The sequence below is a fragment of the Myxocyprinus asiaticus genome, chromosome 21, assembly GCF_019703515.2.
Source record: "Myxocyprinus asiaticus isolate MX2 ecotype Aquarium Trade chromosome 21, UBuf_Myxa_2, whole genome shotgun sequence".
In the NCBI taxonomy this organism is placed as follows: Eukaryota; Metazoa; Chordata; class Actinopteri; order Cypriniformes; family Catostomidae; genus Myxocyprinus; species Myxocyprinus asiaticus.
Genome location: NC_059364.1, coordinates 42,984,839 through 43,006,091, shown reverse-complemented (window position 1 = coordinate 43,006,091; position 21,253 = coordinate 42,984,839). Strand labels below are relative to the sequence as shown.

The following is a 21,253-nucleotide window of genomic DNA, read 5'->3' as shown; positions in this document are numbered from 1 at the left end:
AACAATGCTGTGTAAAGTAAAAACAGCAGTACTTACGCAATGGTAGCATTACTTATGATAATAGTATGCAGTATGTTATGTATAGTATGTTGTGTCTCCTCATGGGCAGTTCAGGAATAGTGCAGACGAGGGGGATGGTGATGTTGTGAATGTGAGGGTGTGTGCTGCTGGAATGAAGGCATCATGGCATCAAACAGTCTGTTCATCATTTGCTGGAACATCCTGTTTGCTTCTTGGCGTTCCTCCCTCTGCACCTGTTGTCCATGCTCCTCCATCTCCATTTGTGCCTTCATCCAGTTATTGAGCATCTCCTTCTCTTGCTGGTGATGCAGCTGCTCCCCTTGCATGAATTCATCATGCCGTTTCTTTTGCATGTCCATAAAGGCCGCCATCATGTCACTCACATCTGTCTTCATCTTCCTATTCTTGCCCTGTTCTGAGGGTGTCCTATCAGTTGTACTACTATCATCATCACCAGTGTGTGACTGATCTGATGTGAGTGACATGACTGTCAAAATAAAAGCAAAATAAACATTGTGAACACAAATATAAACATTTGCTCATCTTAATAATCAAAGGCAAAGATCATATGACGGCATGTGCAGATCTTGAATGACTGAGTGTCAGCATAGCCATCAAATAAGAGCTAGCATAGGCTAACATTACTCACTACTCAGTCGGCTCGTCAGTCCAGTGTCCTCTGTAACATTGTCAGGTGGTGCAGTGGCATTCCCGAATGCAACTCCAAAACATTAGGTTCGTTACTTGGTTTAAGGATGATTATTTTGTCGATAGCATCATACCACTGGAATTTATCCTTTTTCGTCCGATGAGCTGCCAGATTTACGGAGTGCACCCCGTACCTTCAGATACTAAGCCCGCAGCTTTTTCAGCTTGTCAAGACATTGCTCAATGGTGCTTTGGTATCCACGAGCAAGAAGACAGTCGCAAATTTTACCAAATATCTCAGAGTTCTTGTGTGTTGTATCCAGTTGTTCCTGTATACTATTGTCTGCCCAAATTTCCAGTAAACACTGCACCTCTGCCGTAGACCAGTGATTTCTTTGCCACCATGTTTGTTAAATGGAACAGTCGCATGAATGACGTCATGTTTTGAGTTCCATGCTTGGCCACGGTTAGCGATCACACTAGATGCATACTGTGCCTGAGTCCAACTGAACCATGCCCGAGCCCACCTCTTCAAGTGGGCCTGGGCACGGTTCAGCATACTGTGCCCGGGCACGGTACAGAGTGATCACACTAGTCAAACGAACTGGACTTTGGGGGTCAAATGTGCTCGGGCACGGTACAGATCGCCTAGTGTGAGTACACCCTTAGGGAAACCTCCATTGCTTGCCCTTACTACATTCTTTGATTCCTTGGGGAATATTCTCTCTGGCAATCTCACTGTTGTGAGAGTGCAGAGACTCATGCGGTTTAGAAGGGGAGAGTGTAACCCTTGTTATTTTAGCCCTTATTCTTTTGATAAGTGCTGCTCCTTTAAGCGCTGCCCCTTTAAGAAACTAAGCTGCACATGTGCATTGAGAGAGCTGCATTAACCTAGCACTCAATGTGAGACAGAGTGAGCTCAAGTTCACTCGTTCAGAACGGAGTGTATGTTAAAGCGTATTCTGAGAAACTTGATGTTGAGTATTTCAATATATTGAGTTAAAAAAAAGTTAATCAGCCTTTCTGTTCATGACTATTGAGCTTTGGAGGATATCTTTGGTTGTTTCCTTGTTTTTTCTCCTTACAAGATATCCTAGAGAGTTTTTCACTTGCATCCAACTATTTAATTGAGTTAAACCATTGATTGGTCTTTCAGTCACAACTACTGAGCTGCAGGAGGGATATCTCTTTTTTTTTTTTTTCCTTATAGTATAGCCTGCTCATTGGGCCCAAGGGAAGCAGGGCCAGTCCATCAAAATGTTGTCCTGGCCCACAAGGTCCTCTATGCTGTAGCCTACTAACTGGACATAAGGGAAGCAGGGCCAGTCCATAAAAATTTTGTCCTGGCCCCTGTGAATTTCAGCAATGGCACTGCTCCTAGGTTTTTAAAGAATGCCATGGTACCACAATGATACTCCCAAGAAACTATGGTGTTATCATAGTACCATGTCGAAAACACCATGGTAGTACCATGGTACTTTTTTGTTAGTGTAATAGACAGTATTTTAAAAGAGTACCACTTCCATAAACACATATTTAGATATTTAATCATCTATGTTCTTGCTGACTTTCCAGCACAGGTTTTGACTTATCTTTTGCAGTGTTTTGATGACTAATAGTGCCAACACACTATAGCAGGGGTAGGCAACCTAGGGCATGTGCGCAAGCTCTGGCATGCGGAGGGTTAATAGCAAAACATACTCTACGCAAGTATGTGAACGCAGGTGCGATCACTTGGCCAATGCATTGCCAACTCGCTGGTCCAGTTGAACATGCTTAATGTGCGTTCTTGCATTACCATGGCTGGAACAAACCTCAGTACTCAAGGGGACGATAGAGTTACCTTCAAATGTCTATGCCATTAAACTGGATGTGTTATTAGTTATACAGTTAAGTTGCTATAAATACTCTATATTGACCTTAACTTATTTGCTCAGTATTATTCTCTTCAAACTGTAGCTCTGCTATGGCAGTAGTTAAGTTGAAAGAGAAAACTCACCGTAGAAGTGGTCAGTTCACACTAATCTCACTATAGCACCCCTTGCGGCAACATTGAGTATGCAACGCGTAATTGTGTTGGGTAATGAATTATGCTCTGACACATTTCAGAATGCAATGACCCTTAAAATCGAGCTTGTGTTGCAAGATGTAACACGTACTTGCATTCACGTACTTGCGTAGAGTTTGTTTTTGCACTTAATCACTTGCACAAAAATAACAGCGAGAGAGAGGAATATGTATTTTAAACCATTCACGTTTCATGAGCTGATGAGATCGCAGCACAGTTCTTCACTTTCGGTGAGCCATGCATCCGCTTTGTGTTGGTTGCATAGAGCGGATGACAGACGATATGTTCTTGTTTTATTTGTTCCTTTTTTCCATTTTGCAACACATGATGTAAATAAGAAAACAGTGTTATCAATGTTGATGTTCATCCAAGCATGCCCGCTCCTTAAACCACAGTAAGGTTATTTTCAAGCTACATAATTAAGGTAAAAAGGGCAAACACACAAAAACACATAGTGGGATTCAAATGTCAGTCTAATTCTTTTATACAAAATGTCATTAAGATGATCATTGGAATATTCTCAAATCATGCTGAATAACATGATCATCAGGTTTTGTTCATGTCAGCTCGAGTGCATGCTGTCATCAAAGCTAAAGGGGGACATACCAAATTATGAAGAAACTCTGGAATTAATGTTAATTGTTCAATTAAACTTTTCACTCAAAATGTTATGCTGATAATATAATTTGTAATGAAAATAGAACTGTGTTAAATTATAAAAATGCAAAATAGAAGCATTTTCACAAGTGGACTCTGGACTTTGAAACACACATTATGCTATACATACATAATCTACATACACTACATGAATACACCCAGCAGGGATGGGGGGTGTTCGGCACAGTGATTAGCAAAGAAAATTGAAAATTGCACTTCATGTCAAAAAGGTTGCAGACCCCTGCACTATATTGTTGAGTGGAAAAATTGCACATTCTTGTATGTTACTTTGTTAAGAAAGCATGTACTAAGACAGAAAATGGGCAACACTTAAGGCCCCAATATACTACTTCAGTAGAAGTTCTTCTTTCGTTTTTCATTCAGGGGTAAAAAGAAGTTCTAAACAGCCAAGCAATGATGTACTGTTTGTAAACATTTAGACACCGGTCACACTGTTGTATAGAGGAGCATTTAAATATGAGGAACACCACATGTAAAACCTAAACTAATGTGACAATTAAATTTGTTATCAATGACTGTATGCCTCATTCTATGATTAGAATTTACATGAGGTCAGTAAAATCTGTTTTAACCACTCAATGGTGAGTTAAAGTAATATACTGTATATGCAGTAGGAAATGTTTCATTTGTCTTGTTTAGATTCTGAATTAATGAATGTGCTAACACACTATATGCGGCCATAATATGCACCGATTACACTGTTACTGTTATTTATGATGACACTGATACTACTGCAAAGATAGGTTTATAAAAGAGTGTTTATATTTAGAATAAAGACAAAAGAATGGTGATAGAGGCATAGCTTACTTTGGGAAGATGTGTGAATAATTAAAAAAATCAAAACCAAAATCTTTCTTTATATTCCTTCAGACTCAGGTTATACAAATGAAGGGATCTCCTGACCTCCTCACACATGCGTTCTTGATGACTACTGTTGTTTAGCAGCGATTACTAGGGGTGTAAAGATCCATCGATCTGGATCGATGTATTGATCAAATGACCAACGATCCAATGTTATGTGTAATTTATCAATGCATAAATATCAATATAGAATTTTTTTTAAGATGTACCTTTATTTTAATACTCTCATGTCAGCCACGTCCGTACGCAGTACATTCATTTGACTTTATGAGCGCTAAATACACATTTAATTTGGGACGCGGATGTGCACGGGGCCTTTGAAGCTAAATTGTGTTCTGCTATCCATGCGGCATGCACATGCGTCAACTGGGCTTCCCGCGAAATGCGAGCTCCATTGGCAGGATCCGTGCGAGCGCATGAACCAGGCACTCCTTCAAATTTGAGCTTCCATTTATATCGTTGCGCATGTGACCCATTTGAATTTTACATGAGAATTTGCTATTTTAAATTACCATGGAGAAGTTCAACCATGTGAAACATCTTGACATCGCCGACATTCTGAACAGCACTAATTAGGGAAAGAGAAACACCTGCTCAGCTCCAGCATCAGTTATAAGACTTTACACATCTATACATCAACACCCTTACTAAAGTGTATCCCAGTTAACTGTAGCAGAATTTTTCATTACAACTGTGGACGTTGTAGCCAAGAAAACCACGGATAGCACGGATAGTTGGAAACAAGTCATGGGTATGTAAGTATTTTTAATTGGACTAAACTGAAAAATTAGCTGTCATCAAACGAGAGATGATCACTTGTGTGTGACTTTATTTTTTATATTATTTATCTGTATAATTTTTTTCAACATCTGAAGTTCCTTTTTTTGTTGTGGATATCCCAATGTGTATACAGAGAGCTGATAAAAATAATCAGATTATATTTTGGTTGCATTTGAGGGCAAAATAATATGTAATTGATTGTGTAAAATAGGCACATAATATTGGAATATCGATCGCAGGCCCCTGAATCGAATCATATCACAGCAGACTTTGAAGTATCAAAGGAATCTAGGAATCTAAGCATACTGTCGACTACAGTCCTGGCCGGGGATTTGCTTTTTAAGTATTTCCACACAAACAAAGGATGACTCAAATCACAGAGTCTGGTGAATGGCATATTTATATTAGCACAGACTGTAATGCATTCAGATGCTTTTCTGATGAGATTCATATTGATTTTCTTTGTGAGCTCCTCAGTTGTGGACTATACAGCTGGAGGAGCACAGCTGCTGCCCTCATTTCCGTAAACACACACACGCACCGAGGTCTAGTCATCACTCTGTCACTCCACTGTGCCAACGGACCCCTCCGTATCCATGGAAACCCTCCAATGCTGATGCTGTCTAACTGGTGATCGACTTTGGGTTAAAGGAGATGTGGCATGCTGCGACGGGATACTGGGAAAATAAACTCATACACATGGACAGGGCTGTACCGCTCAGAAAGTGAACAGGTTACAGCTCTCATTTCTCAGAAATCACTAAAACCCAGATAAGAAAAAGTCAAGCTCTTTAAATTACTCTGCTGGGGGAAAAACACCTCAAACCACCTCAAACCAGCCTAAGATGGTTTGCTGGTCTTAGCTAGTTTAAGTTGGTTTTGCTGGTCTCCCAACTGGGCTAAGCTGTTCTCCCAGCAAACCTAAAAATAAAATCTGGGCTTAGCTGGTTTAAGATGCTCTAGCTTGTTTCCTACCCTGGCCAAGCTGGTCTCCCAGCCTTACCAGCTCTCAAAGTGTGCATAGACCCTTCTAAAACCAGCAAACAGACCAGCCTGACCATTTTTGGAGACCAGCTAAAACCAGCTTAGGCATGATTGCAATTTGCACCATATACGAAACATGTAGCATTCTGAGGATCATGCAACATCCTGGCACAATGGTTACAGTAAAGTTATAATTGTTTAAAGCTACATTATGTAACTTTTTTTTGTTAAAAAATAAAAAATGTTTATTAATGAGAGAGTGCAACAAAAATCCATTTTCCAAACCATGTCTTTACCCAAATACACTTTGATAAATCTATAATAACAATTTATATTTTAGAGCTGTCGGGATGGATTTCAAGGGAAATTGTATACATACGTCATTTGCCCGTGCGTGTTCACGTCATATCCATACTCAGAGAAAATAAGCTCTGTCTACTGTAGCACGTGTATGGTGTGGGAGTAGCATGAAGCTGAAAGTTTGTTGTCACAACAAACGAGAAAAATTGACCATGGATCATTCAAAACGGCAAACCTCCGGGGAATCACAGGTTGTAAAAACAAAGAAACCCAGAGCAGAGCAGTCTACAAGCAAAAGGGAAAGCGACAGAGTCCGTAATAAAACCCGAATCAACATCGGCTTGAATTTTCAGAGGTGGTGACAACTCCGAGATCTGAAAGGATTTAAAAGCGACCCAGAGATGGCTTTATTCTTACTCAACAGGTAAGATAATTTATTGATATAGTTTATGTATAGTTGTGTAATCACACACACACGTCTGTGTGTGTGTGTGTGTGTAGTGAAATACAATAATTATACTGTATTCGGTGCAGAAATTTTCACTTGCTAGCACACGTTTGTATTTTTCTTTATAACGGCAATAATTTATATAAATAAATCCTTTAGTCCTAGGCTTGCCAGGGACATGTGAGTCTTGAAATGATGTTGACCACTGGTTGGTAACAATGACAATCTATAAATTAGTTACTACCGTGGTCTATTTGGCCAGAATATCTTGCAGTTATAAAAACTTTACATTTGACCTTATCAGACTAGCGATCATTGTGTCTAATGTTAACGAACGCTGCCTAACTTTTTTAACGTCATTTATTTCAAAATATCAATGTTTCCAATAAGTCAAAATAACAGCATAAGATATGGCACTTACCTGCTCAGATGACATTTCTGGATATCTGTCTTTTCTTTTGTTATTTATTGTTTCTGCTTATTTATTTGCTCTGATAAGATGTCCTATATCCATGTTAATTTTAATTAATTAATTTTTTTAATTTTATTTATCACACATTATACATTTGCACATATACAGTGAAATTCTTTTTTTTTCACATATCCCAGCTAAGCTGGGGTCAGAGTGCAGGGTCAGCCATGATACGGGACCCCTGGAGCAGATGGGGTCAAGGGCCTTGCTCAAGGGCCCAACAGTGGCATCTTGGCGGTGCTGGGGCTTGAACCCCTGACCTTCTGATCAGTAACCCAGAGCCTTAACCACTGAGTCACCACCACCCCATGTATGCATTGGTGCCTCGAATCACATTCATCTGCGCAGAGGAGCAGAGACGAAGCACAGCTTGCGTCATTACCAAAACAATGTTCTTCTGCAAGACGCATGCAGTTTTATTTTTTTAACCGCTAGAGGGCCAAAAGTTACATAGTGTAGCTTTAAAAATATATATTTTTAACCTTTTCATGAGTAGGGTCTAATTTCCCTACTGCAGTGCCCCCTGGGAGTGTGTTATTTTTGCACTTTACACTGCACATCCAGTAGAGGGGGGCAGAGTTTAGACAAGTATTTTTTTTAATTTTTATTTAATTTTTTATTTCTTGTCATAAAAAAATTAATAAAAAAATACTGTATATAATATTGTAAACATGTGAACAAATGCGCTATGATGCTTGACCAATGCAGCCTGTGTCAGTGTGAAAGCCGCACCTGAATACAGATGTGTGATGCTACTCTGCGGGGCCCAGTTATTAACTGTCACATATGTGTGATGGTACGTATGAAAGGGTTAATATAAAACTAATGTATTTGTGGATAAGTACTAATGCAATGTTTTGTTAAGGCTTTTTAAGGCAATTTAAATAGTTGTTTTCTCATGTAGATGCAAACCACTAAATATTACACATGCTACATGTTACGCATGCTACACTTATTACACATGCTAGCTCCCTCTAGAGGCCAAATAGGTAAACAAAACAACTTTTACACGAAAACATAGCTGGATAATTCTATGAAATGTGTGCCTTTGGAAAAGGTGATTTTAAAAGTACATTTATGTAAGATTTAAAACATTCAAGTGTTTAAGTGTTAATAAACTGTACTGTACCATCTCAACCTAAATCAATACATTTTAGTATATATTGGTATATAATTATGCCTTCTGTAAGGCAACAGTGTTGATTTTACAATGTTTTACTGTTTAATTTGATATTAGCTGCGTTTCCATCCAACTATTTTTATGCGCATTTTGAAAATGCACATATGAAAACACATGATATGCAAATAAAGATTTGCATATCAAAGATTTTGACCAGATTCCTTGAATCTTTTAAGTATATTGTGCACTGTAGAGGGTGAAATGCCCAAAATCCTTCTAAGTTGTCCATGGGGAACATTGTTCTCAAAGTGCTGGATTATTTGCTGAAGCATCTGTTGGCAAATTGACAAGTCTTGAACGATCCTAGCTCTTTAAGGACTAGGCTGTTTTTGAAGGCTCCTTATATACTATAACATAATTGCCTCAACTGTTTAACATCTCCTATTTCCCATCGCCTTGTTATTTCAACTCATCAAATTGTTATTAGTCTTAAATTGCCCCTGTTTTAACTTTTTTGGAGCGTGTTACAAAAATCTGATTTGAAATTACTGTACATTTTCAAAAAAACAATAAAATTCACAAGGTAAAACATCATATAATGTGTAGTTGTGGTGCTTTCAATTTAGCAAAGGGTGGATATAATTTGCAAATCACTCCTTTTTTGTTTTTATTAGCATTTTTCATACTGTCCAAACTTTTTCAGAACTGGGGTTGTAGAATAAAACAGCTTTTATAAGGGTACTGATATGACTGGAGTCTTGATCTCATTCAGTTTTGGGTGTAATTGGATTACAATGTAATTAGTCACTGCAATCTTATTACTTTTAAACAAAAAATGTAGTGTAATGCATTACATTTTAAATTCTTGTAGTCAGATTACAGATACTGACTTTCAGTGAAAGTAATTACTTTTAAGTACATTGATTGGGTTACAAATATTTCTAAAAATATATATTATTCATGTGTAACACAATTAAAATGTGAATTCATATGTTCATATGTACGTATGTTTGCATTTCTGTGACAGCTGATGGGTGTGCGACAATGAAAAAGGAGAAAATAGACATTGATTTGAATTTGTTGAGTGAAAAAAAAAATGTGTGACGTGTTTTAAAAAGTAACTTAAAAGTAACGTAATTAGTAATGTGATTACTTTTCAATGAAATAATCTGTAAAGTAATCTGATTATAATTTTAGAGAAGTAGTTAGTCATTTGTAGTGTATTACTTTTGTAAGTAACTATCCCAACACTGATCTCATGAGAGTGCTCATGATTTTATACATATGTTTCAAAATTACAATACATCTCTTTAGAAGTAAAACTTTTAACGAGGAAAAAGTACTTAGTTCACCTTAAAAGTTAAAAGCCAGCCAAGGATATTAAGGGAATGGGCCAGTTAATGACTTGTGTGCATCCCTTTCATAAAAATCCTCATTTTATCTTGTTAGAATAACAAAGTTGAATATGACTCCAGGCAGATTAGGACAGTGTGAATAATTACGTGCAGTGGAGACATAGATCTGACATCAGCGACATCCCAGCATGAATGACGCAGGGAGGGAAATGATGAGTTAATCAACATGGATGCAAAATGTAGTGATCCAGTGTGCTCAGCTGGCACTGTAGGTCTTTTAAATGAACCAGGAAATGTCAGGCCATGTATAACCACCCCAGAGGCCACACTATATGCCTTTGCATTAATGTCAGTGATGTGTGTGTGTGTGTGTGTGTGCAAAAGCCTTGTGAGTCATGTCAAGATCTGACTCGATACCAATAAAATCAACTACCTAAAAAATGATTGCTGTTACAAATCACATTACTGTTTAATCCTCTCACATATTGTCTGTCTTAATCAATCACAGATGATGAAAAGAAAAAAGGGAAAAGAAAACACAATAACACTACAATAATGTTTAATTTGTTAAGGGTTTATAAACAGGTTCATTAATGACTTATAATTAATTTACAAATGTATTCTAAATCATTGATATGCGTTTATAACAACATACATAAAAAAGGGTGACTTTCATGCAATACCTGCAAATAGTGAGCCATTTACCTCACATGTTATAAATGCTTAATAATGCTTATTCAACATTAGTAACCTATAAAAATTTACCTTAGAGTGGACACACATGAAGCATTTATTCAGGATTTGCCAACATTAGAAACCTGTACATAAAGTTCAGTATGGTTTAATGGTCATCAGGCTTTATAATATGATATATGCTTAAGTGCTTTTGCAGAGGACTTTGGGTAACTAGGACTAGGTAAGTTGGGACAACACGGAGTAACACCATTCCATTGACATCAACGTGACAATGAAAGTTACATTACAGTAGTGAATATAAATAAAAAGTGAACTGTAGCAAAATGACATAGATCTCCTTTTAATCTCACTACAATATTCTATTTTTGCTATATTGTGACATAGATCATGAATTAGGGCATTTTTCTTAGTTTTTGATTAATATAAGTATGAAGAAGTGTATTTATTAAGCATTTATAACATGTAAGTAAAAATGCTCACTTAATACTGATACCAAATACAGCCATGGAAAACCTAGAGAAATCTGGGAATTTTAAAACTGTGATATCCAAGTCTGGAAAAGTGATGAAAATTAATCAAATCTTGAAAAGTTTAGATTCATCCAGGGTTCCCACAGTCATGAAAACCTGGAAATATCAGGGAATTTTTAAATTGTAATTTCCAGGTCATGAATGTCATAAAAAAAATAAAATAAATAAAAAAAAATAAATAAAAGATTGTACTTGGAATTTTTTCTAGTTATGCTCAGTTAAAAAAAAAAAAAAAAAAATACATAAAATAAATAAATAAATAATAATAATAAATTTAATTAAATAGAAATTAATTTTGTTATATCAATCTCTATAAACTTATTCTAAAAATCCTTATCCAATAATCAACAAATGGAAAAGTCAAAACACTGGTCAAAAGGTGTGGGAACCCCTCTGTATCAGTGACACCAAAAGTGATTTACTGCCTTGCTTTAAAAAAAAACTTTAAAACTATATTATTATTCATCCCTGGAAATTATATGCATACCTCCATGGTTAACATGAGTTAATGCATATTAACATACAAACTCTTTCTGCTTTCCCTGACAGCAGAGATCACACTGCCACTCCAAATCCACCACTCTTCCTCCTTCATTCATGCTTGATCAATATTCAGCGAGCACGGACAGATGTGATCTATGTGTGTCTAAATCTCACTGATGAATATAACCTCACTAAATCACATTTCCTTTCCAAGCAGTTCTCCTCCAAAATGCTGCATTAAAAGAACAGTTCACCCATATCCTGACTGCTCTTTTCCATGTAAATTAATGGTAACTGAGGCTGTCATTCAGCCCTACATCACCTTTAGTGTTCGATGTAAGAGAGTTTGAAACAATATCTTTGGGTGAAGTATTCCTTTAAGTCTTCATTCATTGAACATCTTCTCTTCCACTATAATTCTCTAATTACATTTGGTAGCATTAGATGCATTGCATCAGTTTTGATGTCAAGAACATCAAGTGTTGATTGAGCGTTTGAAGCAGCATGGGACTTCACACTGCTCCAGTGATCTATTGAAGATCTGTGTGAAGATGGGGGCCAGCTGGTTAGCACAGGATCTAAGACACACGGGTGAAATGCCATCTGGGCCCTGTGCTTTCCTTGTTTGTTTGTTTTTTTCGAAAGACACTGCACACCTCTTCTTCACAGATCTTAAGTGCAGGTTGAGTAGCAGGAGGGGGGAGGAGGGGGGTTGCAGGAGGGGTTGGTGTTTGTGTGAATTGGATGTCAGAGCGGGTGTGGGGTGTGAGATTGGGCCTTTCAAATCTGCAGTGGAACACATTCAAGTCATCAGCCAGTTGTTGGTTCCCTACAGTGTTGGGGGTAGGAGTCCTGTAATTCGTAAGTTGTTTCATGCCACTCCACACTGATGCAGGGTCATTAGCTGAAAACTTGTTTTCCAGCTTTTCAGAATAGCTTCTTTTAGCCACTCTGATTTCCTTATTCAGTGTGTCCCTGGCCTGATTGTACAAGACCTTATCCCCACCTCTATAAGCAACCACTTTGGCCTGACGAAGCTGCCTGAGTTCTGCTGTAAACCACGGTTTTTCGTTGTTGTATGTTAAGCAAGTCCTAGTAGGAATGCACATATCCCCACAGAAACTGATATACAGTGCATCCGGAAAGTATTCACAGCGCTTCACTTTTTCCACATTTTGTTATGTTACAGCCTTATTCCAAAATGGATTAAATTAATTATTTTCCTCAAAATTCTACAAACAATACCCCATAATGACAACGTGAAAGAAGTTTGTTTGAAATCTTTACAAATTTATCAAAAATTTATAAAAATCACATGTACATAAGTATTCACAGCCTTTGCCATGACACTCAAAATTGAGCTCAGGTGCATCCTGTTTCCACTGATCATCCTTGAGATGTTTCTACAACTTGATTGGAGTCCACCTGTGGTAAATTCAGTTGATTGGACATGATTTGGAAAGGCACACACCTGTCTATATAAGGTCCCACAGTTAACAGTGCATATCAGAGCACAAACCAAGCCATGAAGTCCAAATAGTTGTCTGTAGACCTCCGAGACAAGATTGTATTGAGGCACAGATCTGGGGAAGGGTACAGAAAAAATCAGGGAGGTGACCAAGAACCCAATGGCCACTCTGACAGAGCTCCAGCATTTCTCTGTGGAGAGAGGAGAACCTTCCAGAAGAACAACCATCTCTGCAGCACTCCACCAATCAGGCCTGTATGGTAGAGTGGCCAGACGGAAGCCACTCCTCAGTAAAAGGCACATGACAGCCCGCCTGGAGTTTGCCAAAAGGCACCTGAAGGACTCTCAGACCATGAGAAACAAAGAATGAACTCTTTGGCCTGAATGGCAAGCGTCATGTCTGGAGGAAACCAGGCACCGCTCATCACCTGGCCAATACCATCCCTACAGTGAAGCATGGTGGTGGCAGCATCATGCTGTGGGGATGTTTTTCAGCAGCAGGAACTGGGAGACTAGTCAGGATCGAGGGAAAGATGAATGCAGCAATGTAGAGACATCCTTGATGAAAACCTGCTCCAGAGCGCTCTGGACCTCAGACTTGGGCGAAGGTTCATCTTCCAACAGGACAACGACCCTAAGCACACAGCCAAGATAACAAAGGAGTGGCTCTCTGTGAATGTCCTTGAGAGGCCCAGCCAGAGCCCAGACTTGAACCCGATTGAACATCTCTGGAGAGATCTGAAAATGGCTGTGCACCGACGCTCCCCATCCAACCTGATGGAGCTTGAGAGGTCCTGCAAAGAAGAATGGGAGAAACTGCCCAAAAATAGGTGTGCCAAGCTTGTAGCATCATACCAAAAAGACTTGAGGCCGTAATTGGTGCCAAAGGTGCTTCAACAAAGTATTGAGCAAAGGCTGTGAATACTTGTGTACATGTGATTTTTTTTCCGTTTTTTATTTTTAATAAATTTGCAAAGATTTCAAACAAACTTCTTTCACATTGTCATTATGGGGTAGTGTTTGTAGAATTTTGAGGACAATAATGAATTTAATCCATTTTGGAATAAGGCTGTAACATAACAAAATGTGGAAAAAGTGAAGCGCTGTGAATACTTTCCGGATGCACTGTATGATGTAACAGTATCTGTGAGCTCATCCAGACTGGTGTCTGCAGCCTCAAAAACACTTCAATCAGTGCAGTCAAAGTAGGCTTGTAGTTCCAGCTCTGCTTCATTGGTCCATCTGTTTACATTTACATTTATGCATTTGGCAGACACTTTTATCCAAAGTGACTTACAGTGCCCTTATTACAGGGACAATCCCCCTGGAGCAACCTGGAGTTAAGTGCCTTGCTCAAGGACACAGTGGTGGTGGTTGTGGGGATTGAACCAACAACCTTTTGCTTACCAGTTCAATGATTTAGTCCACTACGCCACCACCACTCCACACACTGTTTACAGTCCTTACTACAGGTTTAGCAGATTTTAGTTTCTGTCTGTAGGTTGGAAGAAGATGAACCAGACAGTGATCAGATAGTCCCAAAGCTGCTTTAGGAACAGAGCGATATGCACCCTTTATTGTTGTGTAGCAATGATCCAGTATATTCCTGTCTCTGGTTGGGCATGAAATGTGCTGTTTGTATTTGGGCAGTTCACGTTTGAGGTTTGCTTTGTTAAAATCCCCAAGAATAATAATAACTGAGTGCGAGTATTGTTGTTCCGTGTCTGTGATTTGATCAGCCAGCTGTTGCAACGCGGCGCTCACGCACGCATGTGGCGGGATATAAACACTCAACAGAATAAACGAGGAAAACTCCCGCAGCGAGTAGAAAGGCTTACAGTTAATAAAAAGCACTTCCAAATTAGGACAACAAATCTTCTTTAACGTTGTTACATCTGTACACCAACTTTCATTGATGTAAAAGCATGATCCACCGCCTCTTGTTAAATTATGGCAGAATTGTCATTATTGGGTGAACCATTACTTTAAGATTTCGGATCTCCCAGAATAAGGGAATACAAGTCATTTACAGCATCTTTGTGTGTTCCTTATCCTTCCTAAGTGCTAAAGACAAATTATATTCCACATACAAAACATGAAATAAGGTTATGGTTTCCTACATTGCAGTAAGTAATTGAATGGCTTGACACTGGACAACAAAAGCTCCATTCGAGACACCAAATTGAATTTGGGAATATCCATTAATATCAGTACAGGAAAAGGGGGGAGAGAGAGAATGCTCTTTAAGGTAATTACCTTCAATTTTCTGCTATTAAACTCCATCAGAACAGACAGAGGACACTGCACAGATAAACTCACACACATACAATACGCAGAGTGCTGCCCTCTGGTGTATCCAGATATCATAGGTTATTCCAGGAAAGCATAAATATTTACATGCAGACTGTTGATATCTTTGAAGTAATGAACTAGTGAAGAACTGGAAATAGGCGTGGGTTTACTAAAGATTATTATATTAATATAGATGTGGACAAAATTAGAAGCTTAAACGAACATTCTAGGTTCAATACAAGTTGAGCTCAATCGACAGCATGTGTGGCATAATGTTGATTACCACAAAAAATCGTTTTGATTTGTCCCTGCTTTTCTTGGAAAAAAAAGAAGCAAAAATCGAGGTTACAGTGAGGCACTTATACAATGTACAATAGAAGTGAATGGGGCCAATTTTTGGAGGGTTTAAAGGCAGAAACATGAAGCTTATAATTTTAGAAAAGCACTTACATGAACTTGTGTATTATTAAGTTTGTTTAAATCGTTGTTTCATGCTTGATTACATGGTGTATGGTGTTATGTCGTCATGGCAAATAAGTTGAAATATTGGCTATAACTTTACACAGAAAAGGTTAGTAAACACTTTTATCCCAGTAAAACCATGTTAACATGCACATTGTTTATGTCTTGCGGCTATACTTTTGAAACAGTGAGTATTTTAACATTTACGAACTGTCCCCATTGACTTCTACTGTAAGTGTCTTTTCCAATATTTCTGTATGTCACTGGGCAGGTATTCAGGAAGGAGTCAGTTTATGTTTATTCTAAGTTTGCTTCTTTTCTTTTGTGTTTAATAAAAATAAAACAAAAATAAAAAATGAAGGGTTTCCAGATCATGTGTTCTGATAGAAACACCATTTTGGCACCCAAACCTCCCTACCAGTGCCTTTGTTTAAATATTATACAATCATACAGTAAAATGTAGGGATGTCCGATACCCTTTTTATAATTATAATATTCCATATCAACAGTTAATTTCAATTTTATCATCAAAATGGTGTTTAAATAAATTAATTCCTTAAAACTTTAATCAAATGAAAGAATAACAATTAATTTTCAACATGATTTTGTATTATTTTTGTTAAATAAAGTGCTTTTATATTGAAGTGTTTCTGTGTCATTAGACCAAGGAACTCTGACGTTAGTGCTTCCCACTCTGGAAAAGCCGATCTCTATGTGACTCCACAAGTTAAACCACAGAAGGCTGCTATTTAATTAAATAAGTATGTACTCTGTATGTCAAAGATCTCTAAAAGGTATGAACACTTGAGTCTTGTCAGCACAACACCGATTCTTCACATTCACTCATATTTAAAGCACTGCACATGAAATCTATATATTTATCTCATGAAATCACAGCTTTTGCTGTAAAATAATCTCACCAGGACATGACATGATTTTAATTTGTGCGCTGAATGTTTACATAAAGACAATCATATGATAGATGGGAATGGTTTTTGGTATCAGAGCATTTTTATTAGCACGAGTACAAGTACATGAGCGTGGTATCAGACCCAATTCCGATACCAGTATCAGTATTGGGATGTCCCTCTGTCATATGAATCTTGATGTCAAAAATCCTGTTTTTGGAGAAAACATTTCCTAAATGTGTGAGGAATAAAAACATTGAAAGGACCATGTACTTTATATTGCAAAAAATGTAGCAGCTACATCAATTAAAGGGAAGAGATTCAGAAAGAGTCCTAACTGAGAGACTTTATGTAACTATCAGTTAAAAGAGCCATTCAGAACTGCCATCATGAGGGAAACAGGGTGCTACTCACAAGAGTTGTCATGCATCCTGTTTACTGTATCAAGAGGTTTTAAACACTGCCAAAAAGTACAGAACAGTAGTACAAGTAGTGAAATACTTTCTTAAATGCATCTCTTTGAGTTCTGCTCTTGAGTGGAACTGCATATAATTGAATTTAGTCACATAATTCATTTTATAATCTGCTTCATGTAAAAAATAAAAAAATAAAAAAAATAAAAAATGAAATAGGTCAAGTAGTGAACTCATTCAGCTCACTCACAATCAATATACCAGTCTAACTAAATTAAAACACATGGAATAAAAGGTCTACTTAAAATAGGCACTGTTTCCCCATTCAGATGGGGGATAGAACATTTTGTTCAAATGCACAAAGGAAATCTCAACTCCATTTAGCAATGAAGAATATAGTAGGGTGCTGTTTTTAAGCACAGAAGAAGTCCATGTCCTACACAGAGAAAACAAAATGGATGCATTATCAGAAATAAAATAATGCAAATCAATGTGTCTTTATTGCACTTTCAATTGGATACACAGTACTTACAGTTGTTGGCATCTCAACAGTTTTCTTCATAAAAATGTGTGTCTCATTTACATAATTACTGGGGAAATATCCAATCATACCCATCTGGTCTACATAACGGTCACCATAAACCTACAAAAAGAATGTGATCGTTATTTCTTGATTTTCATGATCATGACCAAGTTATAGTACCAGAAGTAAAATTGAGAATAAGTATTTAAAAGCGCGGTAAGCGATTTTAGCTGTTCTGGAACTTCCACCAGACATAGCCGCTGAATTAGCCACGCCCCATCTTTCCAAAACCCCACACTCCAAAGACATGTACACACACATACACACTTGTAGACCGTTGTATTAGAGCAGATGGAGAGTGGAGTGTCCCCTGAATGTTTTGCCGTCCGACCCAGAGCGTTACCGTACGTTTCAACTAGCAGGGAAAAACTCTGCTCAATGGGGGTGTTACAGCGAAAATGACTGTGTTCACAATGGCATTATACCCATACTACTTTAACTGCTTCAGCCACATCAGTCTATGGCAGAAACTGCCAACTCAGCCATGATTGTTTTCATTTCACGGTCAATATAATCATCACAAATATGCATGATTATTGTCAGAATTATACAAAATTTACATCCGTAAACGCAAAGAATAAAGACTGTGTTGATTTGGGGGGGGGGCCTGGGTAGCTCAGTGGTAAAATACACTGGCTACCACCCCTGGAGTTCGCTAGCTCGCTAGTTCAAATCCCAGGGCGTGTTGAGTGACTCTAGCCAGGTCTCCTAAGCAACCAAATTGGCCCGGATGCTAGGGAGGGTAGAGTCACATTGGGTAAACTCCTCGTGGTCGCTATAATGTGGTTCGTTCTCAGTGGGGCGCGTGGTGAGTTGAGCATGGTTGCCGCGGTGGGTGGCATGAAGCCTCCACACGCGCTATGTCTCGGCAACGCGCTCAACAAACCACATGAGAAGATGTGCAGGTTGACAGTCTCAGACGCGGAGGCAACTGGGATTCGTCCTCTGCCTCCCGGACTGAGGCGAATCACTACGCAACCACGAGGACTTAAAAGCACATTGGGATTTGGGCATTCCAAATTAAAAAAAAAAATTTAAAAAAAAAAAGACTGTGTTGATTTACTGTACTTTTTTATCCAGCTTCAGAACTGTCACAATGAATGCATGCAGTCTTCATTTGGAGTCTCACTTTTGCTCACACAGCCACAGTATTGCCACAATAAATGCGTGCAATCATCATTTGAAGTCCATTTGTGATTAAAGCACTGAATCCAGCAGAAACTTATGAAAGACATCACTGCTTTCAGCTCACAGTGATTGGCTGTCGCCCAGCGTTTTTCATTCCTCATTTGCATAAAGCCAAGGAATTTCAACTTTACTGACGCTCTTGACTGCCTTCAGCGCTTTCTCCAGCACCGCTGTCAGTCCCACAATTCACCTCGAGAGCGTTGCTCTCGACTTCCATAGGAATTAATTGAAAACGCTCACTCACCTTCGCACACCATGCGCCAGTGGAAACGTACGGTTACATGGGAACAGGACACCATACCTGCACTTATATAAGCATATTTGGGCTGCTCTGTGAACACGCACAATGATTGACAAGCAGAAACAAATGATCTGACCATGGTCCATGGACATGTTTTCTCCTGTTGTTTACCCAGCCTAGGGCTGTTCCAGACACAGGTGTGATATTTCATGCACCTACAGTATTTCAGTGATATTTGACAGGTAATAAGGCCATTTTCTGCATGTCATTTGGGTCATTCCTACAATAAAGTTGTAGTATTTCTTTATATTGTTTAATTTCATTTGATTACAAATTTAATTGGCTTGGTAAAAAGAATAAAAAACAAATTATAATGTCACACACTGCTGTGGGCCTGAAGTTAAATTTAAAATAATTTGTGGTTAATGTATCATTTTAACACAGATAGTGGAGGTTTTTTGTGTGTCCCTTGATTTATTGTCCATCCTGTCATTATTAAACTATGACCTTTTATTGAAGTTATATGTTAGGAAATGACATCACACACACTGGAGGTGGACATCAGCCATTGTGCAAAATGATTTTGAGTTATTTGAAATTTGTAACTTTTATTTTATTTGTCCTTTATTTTGTGGTGTTAGTCAGGGCCATAGCTAGTGGGGTGAAAGGTGGTAATGATTCTAGAAGCCCACAGGTCCAGAAGGGCCCCACAACAAATTCTAAACTGTATTTTTATTTTATTTTTATAATAAAACATAAAGATACTAGTAAAAGTATGCTTTATTTTTTTAAAGTTTAAAAGCCGAAATGTTGTTGAATTGTAGGAATGACCCATTTAATTACAAAAATCACTTACAGCACCTTTAGGGATAGTGAGGAGAGAAAAAGTGTTTTAATATGCAGACACGCACACTTCCAGACCAGAAGACTCCATCTCCCTCTTGTGGTTTGAGTTTAGAATACACATAGATCATCTGGCCTCTTCTCAGGTTTATATATCTGCAGTCTGAAGCGATGTAGTCTTCAAGAACTTGGGCCATTGAAATCACATCTGAGACAAACATACATGGCTTCATAAATAAAGTGAATGTTTCTCAGGGTAGGTTTATTTTTTAAAGTCAGTTTCTGTATAGACAAAGTTTTGGCCACAGATAAGCTGTTTAATATTTCACCAGTATTGTCCAGGAAAAAAAATACAGTTCATTAAATACACATTATGGGGTAATGGGAACCTGTCTTTTTTTTTTACTTTTTTTTTACATTGATTGATTTAATGTAAACTTGACAAGGCAATGCATGAAACAGCAAAACATGTATATAAATACATTGTTTTGGCCAACAGAAATTGTAATTCATGAATTGACAAGTTGCTCCAGTAAAAAGTGACAACTTGCAGAAATTGATATTTATGAAGAATACCCTTGTCCTGATAAAACAATTCAAATTTTCAGTTAAAATCTGCCTTCATTTTATAGTAGAATCTTGCCTGAAATTGCCACTGTGGTTTTATTGTGTTCAGTTGTTAACCCAACAGCTATTAAATAAATATGATATCAGAGGACAAAATTTGGTGTTTGACACCATCATACGCTGAAAAAAAAAAATTTACCTAAAAAAGTGGGGGGGAAATATATATATATATATATTATTTAACATCACTGAATCAGCCTAATTGTATGGCCAACATCAAGTAGAAATAACTCCTAATGATAACAATTACCAGATTACAACTTTTTACATTGTACAAAACCCCTGCTAGACAAACCCATATTTTTGCAATTAGACTTTTGACTCAAAACATTGTAGTTATTGAGATACTGCCCTTGTGAAAACATCCCCATGTGACAACCTGCCCCAATCTCCTCTATGTGCTGTTTACCATATAAAAGTTCCATGATTTAAAACTTTAGTTTTTCAAAATAATTGCTTTAATATTAGTTGTCTACCTAAGTGAAATTTATCTATGATCTGTCATTAATATAGTGTCAACTCACAGGAACAATCCGTGTCTGCGCAAATCTTTTTGTTCGCCAGTTTCTCCATGAGAGCAGGATTTGCTATGTGACACAGACATCCAAAAGAGAAGTAAAGGAAAATCAGACCGCTTGACTTGTCCATCTTCAAAGAATTGTGAAGCAGAAATCACTTCTTACTGCCACATTCCCCAGTGCACTGCTCAACTGAGACTCTGTAGAAGCAGTGAAGCGTCGCACAACCAATGAACAGAGCCCCATTTACATTCCAACTGCAGGGA

General features: G+C 37.9%; 1 protein-coding gene across 1 annotated transcript; it reads right to left on the bottom strand.

Moving 5' to 3' along the window:
* Positions 1-16,632: 16,632 nt before the first annotated feature.
* Positions 16,633-21,253, bottom strand: LOC127412323 (otoraplin-like). Its single transcript, XM_051648575.1, has 4 exons — positions 20,994-21,253; positions 19,911-20,050; positions 17,520-17,630; positions 16,633-17,423 (listed from the first exon to the last, which is right to left on the bottom strand). Exons 1-4 carry the CDS (start codon positions 21,115-21,117, stop codon positions 17,400-17,402), a joined length of 399 nt encoding a protein of 132 aa, XP_051504535.1. The 5' UTR covers positions 21,118-21,253; the 3' UTR covers positions 16,633-17,399.

Bases quoted from the DNA above. Each gene is read 5' to 3' on its own strand.
- LOC127412323 (XM_051648575.1), bottom strand. From the start codon at position 21,117: ATGGACAAGTCAAGCGGTCTGATTTTCCTTTACTTCTCTTTTGGATGT. The intron at 20,051-20,993 runs GTGAGTTGACAC...TGTTTGTCTCAG, and splicing joins CGCAGACACGGATTGTTCCT to ATGTGATTTCAATGGCCCAA. The intron at 17,424-17,519 runs GTAAGTACTGTG...TTCTCTGTGTAG, and splicing joins CTGTTGAGATGCCAACAACT to GACATGGACTTCTTCTGTGC.